We start from the raw sequence: 12,978 nt of genomic DNA, 5'->3' as shown, positions 1-12,978 counted from the left end.
CATGCACAATGTCAAGTTGATAGTCTATCTAAGACCAGGTTATCTGAAGCATGTCAAGGGTGATGGAGAACACAGCAGCAGAAATGCGATGTCTCAGGTTCTCTATGCTGTCCACTTTAGTTGTGTAGAATGTATCCTTCACATACCCCCACAAAAAAAAATCCAGTGGAGTAAGATCCAGCAATCGTGGTGGCTAGGGAATCAGTCCTCCATGTCTGATCCACCACTGAGGGATGGATCAGACTTGGAGGCAGATCCAACCCTGTCAAGAGTTGCAGACCTCCAAATGCCAGTGTGACAGGGCACCATTCTGTTGAAAGAGAATGTGCAGTTGCAAGTCTTCAAGTTGTGGAAAGACAAAATTTTCCAGTATGTCAAGGTAAATAATTCCATCATATTGCTTTCCACAAAAAAAAAATGAACCAATGATACCATTTTGCATTGCACTACACCAGACATTTATTTACCTTGGAACTGTCATGCACATATTACATGACACAGTGAGGATTTTCACTCCCCCATATCCTGACATTGGGGCTGTTCACTTTTCTGTTGACATGAAAACTGGCTTTGTCCAAAAAAGCAAATCTAGGAAAGAAAATCTGTTGTTTTCAAGCCAAGTCCAGATCCTGGCTTCTCACTAACTTTTTGAGCATTTCAACTGCAACCAACCCTTCTTCCATCAAAAGGCAAAGTTCACATTTCCAGCATCAATAAAGTGGTAAAAAAAGTTTCATTATAAAATATAAGGATATTTGTTTCAAATTTAGAACAAATCTTGTCTGTTTTGATCTTAGTTGAGTGCAAATAGCTTATATTTTGAGATTTTTAGGACTTATTTAATTTTTATTTCTTTTATTAATTTTATATGTATTTTTATTAGTATATCTTATCAATGTTTATTGTGCTGTATGTTTAAATAAGTAGTTTGCTGATACATTATTGCCCAGCCCTGTCATCATTTAAGAAGTACAGTTTGCATAGTATCCTACAAGATTTTGTTGCATGCTGTGTTTGCACATATTTGCATCTCAGCAACAAGAAATGGGGCAGATAAGAGATTGGAGAGTGAATGCCAGAATAAAATGTAGGAAATTATGAGTGCAGTGATACAGATATAAGTATAATTAATTTCAGTAGTGGTGGTGGCTGTGTGTCATTAATAAGTGAATGCTGACAAGGATATATGAGGTTTATTGGGTAATTTCATTCTAGAAAAAAAGTAGGTTTCATACTAGAGGGATGGGAAAGATTCAAGGTTTAGAATTGAATGAGGAAATAGTGTTTCTAATACTAAGTAAATATATTATATCAATAGCTTCCTCAGCCTCAAAAAACTAGACATTCTTTTCCACTCAATAATGCTATTTTTTATCCTCTTGGCTACTTGGTTGAAGTGGAGTCTTACAGACTCCACTTCAACCTCTATCTCACAAATGCACTGTTTCAGCTCTGTGTTTTTTCTACAGGTACTTCCAGTCACTGCTCAATAGAAGAAAGTGGAGTGATGATGGTTGTTGCCAGTTCAGTAGAACCAGTGAACCTAACCTTTTTCAGTCCAACTGCAAACACAATGAATCTGTTTCTCCTAATTTATTCCATCTACCACTGTCCACTGGAATAGCCTTTCTCACAAAATGTTTCCCAGCAACTATGACTTCCACTCTTCAAAAAATTCATTACATTTCAAATATCTCAATGCTCGCCTCACTCTATAAATGGGGCATTGGCGATGAAGGTTCTGCCTCTTGTGTATGAAATATACATATATGTGTGTATATATATATATATATATATATATATAAATAAAAAATATGTACAGCAACCTATGATATAAATCTATCTTATCCCATTTTCCTTTACATATTAGACTGAGTAGCCTACTTTTTATATATTATTTTAACAAAGACAGGGTAATAAATTCTATCTCTTCACTCTACTATATCTGTCACACAAATCTATATTTTAACAACACATACGATATTCTGGATTTCACACATAAAATGAAAGGAAAATTTTTGCCACTACATTTAACTATAAAGACTATTATAAAACTACATTTCCATTAAAATATGCAGATAACTAGAACTAATCAAAATGTTAACTTTTTAATAATCATTTTAAATAAACAGCTGTATTTACTTAGCTTGTTGTTATTGTTTAATCTATTAACTTTACCTGATATATCCATTGACTCACAATAAGGATAAAATGGATCTTCCCTGAGAACAATTTCCTGCAAGATGATGCCAAAACTATAAACATCACCCTTCTGGGTACCCTGAGGAGAACAGTGACTAGTTCGCAATAATTCTGGAGCCTTCCAAAGGAACTCTGGAAAAAAAAAAAAAAAAGAAAAGAAAATTCTATGTATTCTGGATGGTAAGACTCCAGTGATATGCAAGGGAAGGATGTTCACAGTGCATGGCAGATAGTCAAGGGGTATCTGGAAGAAGCAATACCTAAGGTAAAGAGGGTAAATTAGGTAGGAATGAAATGGATGGATAGTATCATTAAGTATAAACAGTATAAAGGTCAAGCAAGAAAGATGACCAGCATGGTAAGGAAGGAAAAATCAGATTATGAGAAGAAATTAGCCAAACAAGCAAAAGGAAATCCCAAAGAGTTTTTTACACAAGTATCAAGAAGACCACTTTGCAAGGGTCCAAGTGAAGATATTTTTATAGCACAAATGACAGGGACTGATGTGATAACAAAACTTGATAAATTGGAAGTACTTAGGATATTGCACAATCTGAATGCAAATACAGTTATGTGATTGTATGGGATATCAAGCTCACATTTTATGAGAATGTCCAGGAGAACTTGCTTGGCCTTGGACTAAGCTGTTTAATTTAAATCTCAGCTTTGACAAAGTCTCAAGAGAGTGGAAGGAGGACAAATTAATTCCTTTGCATAAAGGAGGATTTAAGTCTGTGGTAGCAAATTATAGACCAATCATTATCTTGGGAGTGATGGTAAGAGTACTGGAAAAGTTTGTCAAACAGAGAATTCAGAAATAAGTAGACAATAATGATACTCTATGAGGACTAGCATTGTTTTGTGAAGGGTCAGTCATACCTTAGTAATCTATTAACTTTTTATAATAGAGTGACAGCTGAGTCGGATAAAGGGAATAGCTACACAATGATACTGCTAGATTTTGCAAAGCTGTTTGACAAGATACAAGTGGAACTCTGTTACACAAAATGCAACAAATGGGGATGGATATGAAACTGGTGATATGAATAAAAGTGCAGATGATGGTCAGATACTAAAAAGCAGTATGGGGAAGCAGAATCTAGAAGACAGATGACTACTGGTGTACTTGGACCACTGCTCTTTAATTTGGACATAAATAATATAAGATACAATTTAAAGGGAAATATTCAGTTCTTTGCTGCTGATGATGAGAAGGTAGGTAAGATAATAGTTAAGGTGATGTAGAGAGCTTGCAAGATGATTTAAATAGGCTGACATTTAATAGGCTGATGATTTAAATAGGCTGACATTTAATAGGCTGATGATTTAAATCCAAAACATCTAAATATAAACTGAAGTATCAACTTGTTGGAATGAATCCTAGCCATCAGGAGTGATGGTAAAATTATTGGAAAATTTGGTCAAAAAGATAATTCAAGATAGGTGGATAGGAATCTAATACTCTATGAGGGGGGAGGGGGGGGGACATATCTTTGTGAAGGTCTGTCATGCCTTATTATTTTTATTCAAGAACTGTTCAACCAGTAAACAAGATCTGTCACAATAAAATAATTAGGACAAGGTAGAATTAAAAATCTGAAAGGTGCTAAGCTTTCTGGATTTACAGACAGAGTTTCCGGTTATTTAGCAATGAAACGAGTGCAGCGTCTGCTTCCTTACCTTTTGCTTAATCTCACACAAATATAGTAGTTCTGCATGTGTGATCCTTAAGTAATATTTTAAGGGGAAAAAAAAATTACATAATATAAGCAAGAAGATAAACAATTTTTTTTAAATAAATTGTAAATTAAATGAAATAAATGCTTTTATAATTTAATATTGGGGCGGAAGGGGGTGGTGAAATGCAATACATAGCCTCTCCCACTCAAATGTCAACCTCACCTTCCCGTGGTCCAGCCTGTTCAAAGAGTACAAACGAGGTACTGGTGACTGAATATGGGCAGTATAACCCTAACAGAGTAAATGCTGTTAGATCTGCCTGTCCAGAGGTGTTAGGTAGCAGCCCAACCACTGGACTTACCCAGCGACAGGTTAGTAACCTGCCCTGGGGAAATTCAAAATACGTTCAAGTCTCATGCAAACAAAAGCCGGACGGACTATTGGGGAAAAGACCACAATTCAGGAAACAGTAAATGAAATTGGAAAAAGGAACACATAATGAAGATTGCAACATGAAATATGAGAAGCATTGCACACAAAGAAGAAGAACTTGATAAAAACTAAACTAAGCTAACATTAAGATATGTATAGTAACAGAAACAAAGAAAAACCAAAAAAGATACAAAAGAAACAAACAACTATATACAAATCTACAGTGAGGTAAAAAAAGAAGAAAGAGCAAAAGCAGGTATAATGATTATGGTACATAAATCCCTAAAGACCAATATTATATGAAAGACTAATAGAAATTGGTGCATATGCACCAGAAGAGGGATAAGAAGAAGACAGTAATATATTTTATAAAGAATTACAGAATGCCATAGATCAGGGATTCTCAACCTGTGGTACACGTACCACTGGTGGTACGTGAGCCACTGCCTTACTGGTACATCTAATATCTTGAATTAAATATAGTGGTATGCCACTGGAAAAGATTGAGAACCCCTGCCATAGACAAAACAAACAAAACTGACTATTTACTACTAGCAGGAGATTTAAATGCCAGAATAGGAAAAAAAAATACAAAACAAACATAGGTAAATTTGGTGAAGATACATGTCAAGTAGAGATGCAAGAGGGAAATAATGCCAGCGGTTTTGAGGCAGTATGGTGTGAGATAGAGGTGAATGGAATCAAATACTTGGTTGGATGTTGTTATAGACCAGGTAATGCGGATGGTGGTGACAATGAAATGTATCATCAAATTAGCCAAGCAAATAAGAAAAGGGTGATAATTATGGACGATTTTAATTATAGCAATACAGAATGAAATGATGAGATAGCAACTGGAAGTAAAGAAAATGAGTTTCTTGAGTTTTTGAGGGATAACTACCTCACAGAGTATGTAACAAAGGGTACACGAGGATACAGGATCTTGGATTTGGTCATCTCATCAGAGAATGTAATTATAAATGAGATGTCAAACCATCCACCAATTGGTGAGAGTGACCATGAGGTGATTACCTGTGTGGTTGCCAGCAGTGCAAGGACCTCTGTGAGAAAAGGATATATGTGGAACTACGGGGGGGGGGAGTGATTATGAAGAGTTCAGGAGACAACTTGCAGGTGTATTGGTGGATTTTCAAAAACTATCTAGTAGATGCAATGTCTAAATGTATTCCAAGAGTGAGAAGGTTAAATAAGGTAGGTGTGAGAGGGATGAATAAAGAGATTAAGATGTTGAAAATTTATTTATCACTAGGTTAGACTATAATAGATTTAGTTTAATCCTTTATCCCAGTGAGAGCAAACAAAGTTTGCACCTGAAAATATCTTCAGGACTGAATATAGTGTTGTACTATCTTATCCAGTAAGTAGTGCAACACCAAGGCAACTCGTGGCAAAGGTGGAGCAAGCTACCAGGCACTTCTAACCCAGTATCTCCCATAATGCAAAACACATTTCCTATGTGGATATGTATACTGTTATGCATTAAAGGGATTGGCCATCTATACCCAGACTAGTTTCGACCTTTATTGAGGTCTCTTCAGTGGGAGCCAGGCCCAGAGCTGGAGATACCAGGCAGAAGCAGTAGCAAGTCATCTGTGCCTATGGGAGTTGCCAAAAGGTTTATCACCTTTTTTAAAAATTACTCTGGATTTAGAGAAAGATGTTGAAAATTTATTTATCACTAGGTTAGACTATAATAGATTTAGTTTAATCCTTTATCCCAGTGAGAGCAAACAAAGTTTGCACCTGAAAATATCTTCAGGACTGAATATAGTGTTGTACTATCTTATCCAGTAAGTAGTGCAACACCAAGGCAACTCGTGGCAAAGGTGGAGCAAGCTACCAGGCACTTCTAACCCAGTATCTCCAATAATGCAAAACACATTTCCTATGTGGATATGTATACTGTTATGCATTAAAGGGATTGGCCATCTACCCAGACTAGTTTCGACCTTTATTGAGGTCTCTTCAGTGGGAGCCAGGCCCAGAGCTGGAGATACCAGGCAGAAGCAGTAGCAAGTCATCTGTGCCTATGGGAGTTTCCAAAAGGTTTATCACCTTTTTTAAAAATTACTCTGGATTTACATAGGAGTGTAAGTAGTCTCTTCAGTGGGAGCCAGGACTTGCGCCTGGCTCCCACTGAAGAGACCTCAAGTTCCAGATTTAGCGGCCCCGAGAGAAAGCTCCATGTTCCAGTCTTCTTTTGGATTCCAGTTGCCAGTTACCAGATCCCGAGAGAGAGCTCCTATTACAGTATTGTTTGGTAAGAACCCTTCTAGTTTTTCTTTTGTTGGTTTTTATTTTTTGCGGCCTCGTTCCAATCGGTGCAGGTCCGTTTTAGGGTATTTCCTTTTGGGGACTGAAATTTGCTATTCCGTTGGTAAGGTATTTGCTTCTAAACAATGTCGAAATTCTTGCCAAGAGTTCGTACTCTCGGGATCGAAATTGACCCAAACATCGACAAAGCGACGTTTGTGAGAGCTCTTCTCAAAGTCGTCAAAGCAGAAAGTATTTATGGGCTTACCCCTTACGGGGGGGGTAGATTCCAAGTAGTAACAAACAACATAGAAACAAGAGAAACGCTCCTTAAGGGCGTAGAATGTGAAGGGAAAAAATACCTACCCTTCCTAGTCGGAAGTATTTTAAAATCCATAAAAATTGACAGGTTTCCACTCGAATATCTAGAGAAAGGGGAGGAAATCATTAAAACCATTTTCTCCAAGTGGGGGACTGTCCGAAACGTAACATTCGGACAAGACGCGGATATCCCAGAGTGGAAATCAGGGGAAGTGAGCATTTCAATCGAGATGAAAAACCGAGGTCCCCAACTTGATTTTTTTAGGCTCAGCAAGAGTAATAGTCAATTATCCAGGCGTAAGAAAACAATGTTTTCGGTGCACCGCTTTGGGTCACCTTAGCGCTCACTGCCCGAAAAACAACACATGCCGCAACTGCTTATCGACAGAACACACATTGAATCAATGTGAGTCACCGTGCCGTAAATGTGGGAACACATCCCATAAAATAGATATTTGTCCTAATAGGACCCTTGCAGAAAGAGCAGGAGGCTCCATAACACCTGTGGCAGTAGCCATTCCTAAGCTCACAACACAGGACTCTCGAGCTACCGGCCAAACAGTAAACGAACCACAAACAACTGAACCAGAAGAGTTTCCAGCCCTCCAACCGCCAGTTACCGCAACGACTACTGGGAGGAACGCAGAAGGGAGAATTAGGATGAAAAAGAAACAGAACACTATGAAATCTTACACCAATGAATCGGAAGGCAACAATAACAGTACAGAAACAGAGGAAATGGAAATCAACACCAGTACAACAAAACGACCCATCACACCAGAAGAAGAAGGAGAAATGAAACGAAATAAACAGGATACAAACACCGGTTCTTCTCACGCCATTACAAAATCGGTAAAAAGAAAAGAACCCCGATATGAATATTCGAATGTAACAGAACGAATCCTATTCTATCTTAGGAATAAATCCGAGATAAAAAACAAAGTCCACACAGCTGTACAGGAAAAGGGAGACGTGGCTTTGCAATGTGAAGGTGAGCTAGAGAGTCTTAGAATATGGCTCAAGTTTGGGAAAGTCACTTACGACCGAGCGGAATGGAATGAATGCTTGAAGAGAATATGGCAACTTAATGATGAAGAGTCAGTACACGTACTCACAGTGATGGAAAACGTGGTAAAAGACTATGAGGAAGCGGTAAGAGATAGCAGGGCAAATATGACATTAAAAAAAAAAAAAAAAAAAAAAGCCCCTTCTAAGTTTCTTGGTTCTGTTTTTGTATGTTCACGCTTAATCCACATAGGAGGGGGCAGACCTGAGAACCCGAGCGGCGAAGGCTTACAGCGAGGCGGTGCAGCTCCTTGCGGGCTGCATCACTCGGGCCAGGCTCTTCCCCCGTTCTTGCAGTACTTTTCTGTTAATTCACCGACTTTTATTGTTCTCTTTATGCTTGTTCTAGCTCCTTTGTTGTTTCTGTTTTTGTTGTCCTCTTTATGCGTGTTCTAGCTCCTTTGTTGTTTCTGTTTATGTGTGTCCTAGTTCTTTTGATTTTCAATTTATGTGTGTCTTCCTGCATTTGTTTTTTCACTTCTTTCATCGGCCAGACATCTGAAGAGGTGGCTGGCCGGAGAACGCGGAGGAGAACGGATGGAGGGAGATAATGTCGGAGATCTGCTTGGTGCTGGCATTTAAGTCAGGCCAGGTGGATCGACTGAGGCCTCTTTTAACTACCTACTACTATCCACTCTATCTTTCTTCTCCTCTCTCTCTATCAAGCTGACTCTCAGCACAACTTTTTTTTTTTTTTTAAATCTAAAGAGGCCAGTGATGAAAGGCATGAACTCCCATTCTACCTCAATAAAGGTCGAAACTAGTCTGGGTAGATGGCCAATCCCTTTAATGCATAACAGTATACATATCCACATAGGAAATGTGTTTTGCATTATGGGAGATACTGGGTTAGAAGTGCCTGGTAGCTTGCTCCACCTTTGCCACGAGTTGCCTTGGTGTTGCACTACTTACTGGATAAGATAGTACAACACTATATTCAGTCCTGAAGATATTTTCAGGTGCAAACTTTGTTTGCTCTCACTGCGATAAAGGATTAAACTAAATCTATTAAAGAGATTAAGAATGCGATACAGAGAAAAGGGGCATTGTGGAGACATCATAAGAGAAGTGGCAATAACCAATTTCATGAGGTCTACAAAGACCAGGCAAGGAGGGTGACTTGGTTGGTGAGGTTAGCTAAAGAGAGGTATGAACAGCAGTTAGCTAATGAAGCCAAAGAGAATCCTAAGGAGTTCTTTTGATATGTAGCCAGCAAAAGAAAGAATGATTACGGAAGGATGACATTGATTGGAGAAAATGGTATAAAGACAGCTGTTGGGGAATGTGTGATGGAGATACTTAATGAGCAGTTCATAAAGGTCTTTCAATCTTGTGAATGTGACTACATTGAGAGATTGAGAGCAGTAGATGATGGGGGAGGAGAAACTGTAAGTGAGCAAGAGATGTATGAGGAGTTGAGTAAACTAGATGTTAATAAGGCTGTGAGACTTGATAATATATCACCACATATTCTGCAGGAAAGTGCCAGGAAGTTGACACCTGCCTTGACATATTTTTTTAATATGTCAAGGCAGGTGTCAACTAATATGAGTCTTGTACTCAGTCAAGTTCCTAAGGAGTGGAAGGAGGGAAAGATTGTGCCACTTCATAAAGGAGATGATCGAACTCAAGCATCAAACTATAGGTCTATCTGTGTGTCAGGTGTTGTGGTTAGTTGTTGGAGAAGCTTGTGAGAACTAGGATCCAGAATTGGGTTGACAACAATGGTATTATCTTTGATGGACAGCATAGATTTGCTAAAGGGAGGTCATGTTTTAGTAATCTACTTATTTATTACAATAAAGTGACTGCTTCCTTGGACAGAGGAGAAGGATACACAGTAATATACTTGGATTTCGCAAAGGCTTTTGATAGAGTACCTCATGATAAGTTGACAGTCAAACTAGAGCAGATGGGGTTTGATATTAGATTAGTGCATTGGATTGGAGACTGGCTATCTGACAGGTATCAACAAGTTGTGTATGGGGGTGCAATATCCAGGAAAAGGAAAGTCACTAGTGGAGTGCCTCAAGGGCTTGGTTTAGGGCCTTTACTGTTTAATTTGTATATTAATATATTGGTGAAGATTTGGATGGAGATATTCAGTTGTTTGCAATGATGCAAAGTTGGGATGAACCATGTAGAGTAAAGAAGATGTTGTAGCTTTACAAGAAGACTTGAATAAATTGAGTGATTGGGCAAGCAAATGGGGATGTGAGTTCAATGTTGCAAAATGTAAGGTTTTAAAATTTGGAAAACAAAGATGGGATGCAGAATTTATGCTTGGTGAGGATATATTGTTGAAGGTGGAGGAAATAAGAGATCTGAAGGTGATAGTGGATAAAGATCTGAAATTTAGGGGACATATAGCCAAAATTGCAAAGACAACACAAAGGCATCTGGAGATGATGCAGATGACACTGACTTATAGAAGTATATAAAATCTTGTTCTGTTGTATAAGGCTTTCATTAGGCCAATCATGGATTATTGTGCCCAGATTTGGTCACCTGGTTTTCAGAAGGATGAAGAGATGTTGGAAAGGGTCCAGAGGCGACTGACTAAGGTAGTTTCTGACCTCTGGAATGTCGAGTATGAGGAAAGATCGAGAAGATGTAATTTGCAGAGTCTGTGGACTAGAGGAAGAGGGGGGGGGGTGATATGATAGAGACCTACAAGTTAGTAAGAGGTTGTTATAGGATCAATGCTGGAGAAGTTCTACAGAAAATAGTGGAAGATCGGGGAAGAACCAGAGGTCATCCCTGGAAACTGTATAAAGAGGTGTGAGTAGGGGAGTGAGAGGCAGTTTTTTTTCATGCAGAGTTGTAAATGATTGGAATGCCTTGCCTGAGAGTCTGGTGTCTGCAAGGAGCAGACACTTCCTCTGTCCAAGGAAGCAGTCACTTTATTTTTGAGTGTGTTTAAGACACGGTATGATGATGTGTGTGTGTGTATGTGTGTGTGATAAAAGGACCTCCCAGATGAGTCTTTGACTCCATGAGGTCTTGGGTAATAATAATAATAATAATTAAAATGGTCGCAGACTGTGCAATTTTGTCATTTATAATAATATGAGAATAATGAATTCAATATTTAAACACAAGGAAATACATCAATATACTTGGTCAGCCAGAGGATACAAATCAGTAATTGACTACTTTATCACAACTTTTATATTAACAGAGTTAATTTTAGATGTAAGAGCATATCGAGGCTTTGAATTAAATTCTGACCATTATACGGTATCAGAAAAAATTCGATTTAAGCTAAAGTGGCTAAAAACGCATAAAATTGAAAATTCTTACCAGCCAAGCTACAAAATTTCTTCATTACAGGATCCTCAAGTTAAACAACAATATCAAAAATGCACAAACTTAAAAACAGAAACCACACATGAATCAAGTGGCATAGAAGATGAATGGGAAAATTTGAAACAAATTCTCACAAAAGCAGCAACAGAAACCTTAGGAATAAAGCGCAATTGGATTAGAAAAAGAGGACTATGAGATGGGAACAAAGAAATAGAAAATATAATAAAAAAAATAAAGGATAGTTACCAGAAATGGCTAAATTCCAAAACAAGAGAAGCAGAAACAGAGTATAAAAGAAATAGTGCAATTGTAAAACGAGAAGTAAGGAAGAAACATAGAGAAAGTTGGAACAATTTCATAACAGAACTAGAAAAGTGATTTATTTAATCACAACCCAAAACTTATAAAGTAATAAAATGCATGAATAAAGAAATAAAAGAAAAGATAAAAATACAAACAATATTTTTAGAAAAATGCGTGACTATTTCCAAAATCTCTGGACAGATGAGAACAATGAAATAAAATTTTATAAGACAATGAATGACCTAATAGAAAATATCACAATATTTGAACTGGAAAATATAATAAAGAAGATGAAAAATAGGAATACACCAGGAGAAGACAATATAAATATAGAACTATACAAAAATGCAGGTGAAAAATGTAATGAAAGACTTCTGAAATTTTTTAATGTGAGTTGGATGTCCGGAAAAATCCCTAACTCTTGGAAAAAAATACTGGTTATCCCAATCTATAAAAAAGGAAATAAAGACAATTGCAATAACTATAGGGGAATTAGTCTGCTGAATATAGGATATAAAATATATACAGGAATATTAAAAGAGATACTAAGAAGTAATGTTGAGGACAAACTACTAGAAGAACAAAATGATTTCCAAAAAGGCCGATCCTGCATAGATCCAAGTTTTACTTTAAAATTATTAATAGAAAAGAGAAGAGAATTTCAAAAAGAAACACACATGGCCTTTATTGATTATGAAAAGCCTTGGACAAAATTAGTAGGAAAAAATTGTTTAAAATAGTAACTGATTTTAACATACTAAACTAACTATTACAATCCATTCAAGAAATATATACAGGAAATAAAATAGCAGTTAAATTAGAATACATCTCAAAATGGAAAGATATATCAAGAGGAGTATGACAAGGATGTACCCTCTCACCTTTGCTGTTCAATATATATATATATAAATAAAATTATAACAATCTGGAAACAGTATAACCCATTTGGTTTACAAATGACCCGCAAATGAAGATAGATACACTACTATTTGCAGATGATCAAATAGTATTAGCTACATCAGAAGATGATTTACAAAGATCATTAAAATCATTAAATGATATCTCAAAACAATATAATATGACAATATCTAAAGAAAAAACAAAAATAATGGCATTCAAAGGAGAAAATCAATAAGAAGTAAAATAGTGACATATAATAAAATACTAGAACAAGTAAACACTTTCAGATACTTGGGATGCAGTCTATCATATGAAGAAGAAAAAGACATAGACACTAAAATATTAAACTTTGTCAAAGTAAATGGCATAATAAATAATATATTTAAGCCATCCCTAGTACAAAAAAACACACTAGAATCAGCCTATATAATGTCTTGTCAAAACTAACTCTACTATACAGAAGCAAAACATGGACCATAAAAAGGAAAGATA

At 36.9% G+C, this 12,978-nt stretch overlaps 1 protein-coding gene across 4 annotated transcripts in view; it reads right to left on the bottom strand.

Moving 5' to 3' along the window:
• The window catches only part of LOC150108266 (atrial natriuretic peptide receptor 1-like), a 352,590-nt gene that overhangs the window by 110,530 nt on the left and 229,082 nt on the right, over positions 1-12,978 (bottom strand). For all 4 annotated transcript variants that reach the window (XM_090415713.1, XM_090415714.1, XM_090415715.1 and 1 more), the window contains one exon: positions 2,179-2,334. In XM_090415713.1, the coding sequence (XP_090271839.1) occupies positions 2,179-2,334 (156 nt within the window). The remainder of the gene's footprint in view (positions 1-2,178; positions 2,335-12,978) is intronic.

This window comes from Typopeltis vanoorti, chromosome 3, assembly GCF_054136105.1.
Source record: "Typopeltis vanoorti isolate ZY-2024b chromosome 3, IOZ_Tvanoo_1.0, whole genome shotgun sequence".
NCBI lineage: Eukaryota > Metazoa > Arthropoda > Arachnida > Uropygi > Thelyphonidae > Typopeltis > Typopeltis vanoorti.
Note: the sequence above shows the minus strand (reverse complement) of the source record. Positions and strands in the feature narration are given on the sequence as shown.